A 3,915-nucleotide genomic window follows, 5' to 3' on the forward strand; every position below is an offset into this window, starting at 1 on the left:
GCTGAACATTTTTTAGTCAATGTGCATCCTGTCTCATAAATGTATGATTGCTTGCAGAGAGAGTAAGAACTATCAGTTTTATCGTTACAAGGTCATAAATAGCAACAATAATGCACATATCGAAAATAATATCACTAGTGACTTTCTTTTGTCTTGCAATGTATGGTCAACAAGGGATCAAAAGATCACGACGTTATTTTCGATACTATATCTGCAACGAGTAATGCATTAATAATGCACATATTCACATATTTTTGTTGTTAAATGTATATAGATTATCTGCCAATGACTTATTGCCAACTTGTATTAAATAATTTGCTACATATGTATATAAATAAATGTCAGAGACATTTTTGAGACATAGCAATAAACATTTATACTCACAATCATTTTATATATTATTGTGTGATCGCTTACTAAAATATATATATATATATATATATATATATATATATATATATATATATATATATATATATATATAACAGGCCAGGAGGGTGGGGGGGGGGGGTCCCATCATGTTTTTGCTCATTTTTTAGGAATGTGTGATTTGATTTTGGTAGCCTCTTGCTGTTATTGTTTGGTAATAGCGGTTTTAGAGGGTTTTTTTTTTTCTTTGGTGCTCCCTCCAAATGTTTGCATTATTTACTGATTGATACGATCCGCACACTTAACCAACCCCCATCTGATCACACATGCATGCATGTGTCACAAAATAAGTTTTATTGATAGAATTCTAGACATATAGTGTAAATTTTCATTGTTAGAGCAAAATTAGAATTGAATAACAAATCTTTGAAGAAGAACTACATTGTCAAAAACATTGAAACATTTTACAGCGTGTATGATATAAAACACAAAATGTAGGCTACATCGTCAGTTTGGATATCATACAAAACATTTTATAATATGGAAAGTATGAACATATGAAACTTTTTTTTTTTTTTTTTTTTTTGTCTCGAAATTTGAAAATTTGACATTTGTCTTCGTTGGGGGAGGGGGGGGGGGAGTAAGGTCACCTTTTTTAGGTCAGCCATTGGCATAATTTTTTTTTTTAATTTAAAAAAAAAAAAAAATTATAAAAATAATTTAAAAAAAAGTAAACCCAAGGGGGGGGGGGGGGGAGAGAGGGGTTTCCTCCAAAATACAATACACACATAAAAAAAAAAAGAAGAGGGGGGGGGCGTTCAACCCCCAAACCCCCCTCCCCTGCGTACGCGCCTGGTCTATAAACAAAAATACTCTCCTACAAAATAATTATAAGCTTTTTATTTTTGTTCTGCTCATTAATCTTTTGAATATAATTGAATTTCGTATTCAATGTTTTATAAATATTATGTTAACCTTAGGAAGGTCATAAATAGCACCAATAATAGACATATTCACATATTTTGATGCAAAATGTTTATATTCTCAGCCAATGACACGTTCCCAACTTAATTGTATTTAATAATTTGCTAACATATGTACATATATATAAATAAATGTCAGAAACACTTTTGAGACATAGCAATATACATTTATACTTTCAATCATTTCGTTCAAAGTAAAATTGAAGAATAGACTATGTTAACACAAAATAAAGAAAGAGAGAGAGAGAGAGAAAGAGAGAGAAAAATAAGAATGTTCTATATATAACATTTTAAAAATAAAACGCCAACACTTATGTATGAAAACAGATTGCAAGTACATTGCTGTTTTTAAATCTTATGTGTGACGCTAGAGGTCGGAAAGGAAATAAGAATCCTTGGTCTTTTTTCAATGAATGAATTTGCTCGGTCCAAAGTCCGTCTCGCATGCATGTACATTTATTACATTGTCATCGTTATCGGAAAGCCACAGTATATATGCACGTCTCAAACAACACTATTGAATATTGTGCCATATACTACCGAGTAGATATTGCCATCACTACATTGAATCATGTCTAATTACATAGGATTGAATGTCGGTGGAAAGATATACCGGACATCTCGTACTACATTGACCAGTACGCCCGGGTCATTCTTCAATTTGATCCTAAATGGCGGCATACCGTCTGCCCAGGATGAGCAAGGAAACTATCTCATTGATCGCGATGGCGATATTTTCAGACATATTCTCAATTATTTGAGAAGCAAGAAACTTGTACTTCCAGAAGGATTCAACGAGCTTCATCTCCTGGCGTGCGAAGCTGACTTCTTTCAGCTGGAGACACTGAAGGAAGAAGTCCTGAGTGTACTTGGCATTCATCAGATCATCGGGCTGAATGTTGGCGGGAAGATCTACCAGACAACCAGAGAAACACTCTTGAGAGCCCCCCAGGGTTACCTGGCAGCCATCGTGAGCGAAAAGGGTCTAAACATGGCCAGAGACAAAGATGGAAACTTTGCGATAGATCGAGACGGGGAGCTGTTTCGCTACATCCTCAACTTTTTACGCGAAGGAGCTTTGATTCTGCCCAAATCATGGAATGATTTCAATCTCCTTTTGAACGAGGCGGCCTTCTTTGGGATTCCTGTTATACGTGAACACGTAACGAGTTTGATGAATTTTGGTGAGACTGATGAAGAGAATGCCGGAGAGAATGGCCATCAGCCGGTATCTTTCTTCCATTTATACCATTGGCATGGCCGTTTCCTGACATATCATACCAGTCATAACAGGCGTAGATTAGAAGATTTGTTTTCCTTCAAGATGAAGTCTTGTAAATACGTTGAATCAACATTTGGAGTTCACGTGTTGTCTTTCACCTTGGATGAATGGCTTACTGATGAGTCGCTGGAGTGGTTCTACCCCAACAGTTCAGGACACAAATGTCGCAAAATTCTCGATTATCCGAAAAGTGAACAAGATATCATCGCTATGCTTCAGTTTGGAAAGTACAGTATTATTCGATCGATAAACTTTGGCGAAGAATCGACAAAATACGAATTCGCGTTCTAATCCTTGATGATCCATAAATGTAACTCTCTAATAATGCCATTTTGTTTATGCTAAACATAAATCATGATAATTATTACGAGCAAATAGCAAAGTGTAATCAAAATTATGCCCCTTCAAAACATCATATGCAAATACTTAATAATTCGTTTTCATCATCATGCAGTCTTGAAGAAAACATTTGCTCTATCAGTACGGGGATGTTCAGTCACTATCAGGGTTTACGGATGTATATCTTTTGACTTGTTTCTTATTGCCTCGAACGATGACCCCAGCTTGATGTTGAGCCCCGCGACAGAACATGAGTACCATTTGGAGCAGATATATATTCATGAAGAGAGTGACGAAGACAGCTACTTCGATCAGTGTAAACTTAATCTTCGACCATCGTGTCTACATGAAAAACAAACAAGAAAATGCAAACAATCTCGTCAAATACCTTATGTCTTATACGGATTATAATCAAACAATAACATTTATGAAACGAGTGTAACTATTAACCTACTTATGTAATTACCTGGAAGCCTACAATGAATCTTCGTAAATTATGTTTTTATCGGATATAATACTAGAGTTGATAAACTAACCTTATTGGAAATTAGTACTCTCTTTAAAAAAAAGAGTGAATTTTCAGAATCACGGACGTCACTCCTCTGGAGAGTGAAAATGTAGTGAAAATAGAGTCAACATTCACTCTTTTCTTCTTAGAGAGCACTCTAAAATCAATTGATTTTCACTCCTAAACAAGTGATCCCGGACGTCACTCCCAAGAAAGTGAAAATAGAGTGAAAATTCACTCTTTTTTTTTAAGAGAGTAAGTACAAAACAAATAAAAAATGGGAAAAGGTTGCTCTTTGTGTTTTAAAAGAGAATAAATATAATAATTATAAATATCATAGTGACAAACTTATCAAATTTTGCAAAACATTCTTTGAGTGAAATATGCAGCAGCAAACTCAAACGAGGTCGGAAGTAATTGACAATTTATTACTT

General features: G+C 34.8%; 1 protein-coding gene across 1 annotated transcript; it reads left to right on the forward strand.

Annotated features, from left to right (window-relative positions):
* The first annotated feature begins 1,707 nt into the window (after window positions 1–1,707).
* On the forward strand, window positions 1,708–3,588 carry LOC100890917. The gene has a single exon (XM_003727009.3). It carries the CDS (start codon window positions 1,924–1,926, stop codon window positions 2,923–2,925), a length of 1,002 nt encoding a protein of 333 aa, XP_003727057.1. The 5' UTR covers window positions 1,708–1,923; the 3' UTR covers window positions 2,926–3,588.
* The last annotated feature ends 327 nt before the right edge of the window (window positions 3,589–3,915 follow it).

This window comes from Strongylocentrotus purpuratus, unplaced genomic scaffold (genome assembly GCF_000002235.5).
Source record: "Strongylocentrotus purpuratus isolate Spur 01 unplaced genomic scaffold, Spur_5.0 spur5_scaffold_6, whole genome shotgun sequence".
In the NCBI taxonomy this organism is placed as follows: domain Eukaryota; kingdom Metazoa; phylum Echinodermata; class Echinoidea; order Camarodonta; family Strongylocentrotidae; genus Strongylocentrotus; species Strongylocentrotus purpuratus.

Bases quoted from the DNA above. Each gene is read 5' to 3' on its own strand.
- LOC100890917 (XM_003727009.3), top strand. From the start codon at position 1,924: ATGTCTAATTACATAGGATTGAATGTCGGTGGAAAGATATACCGGACA.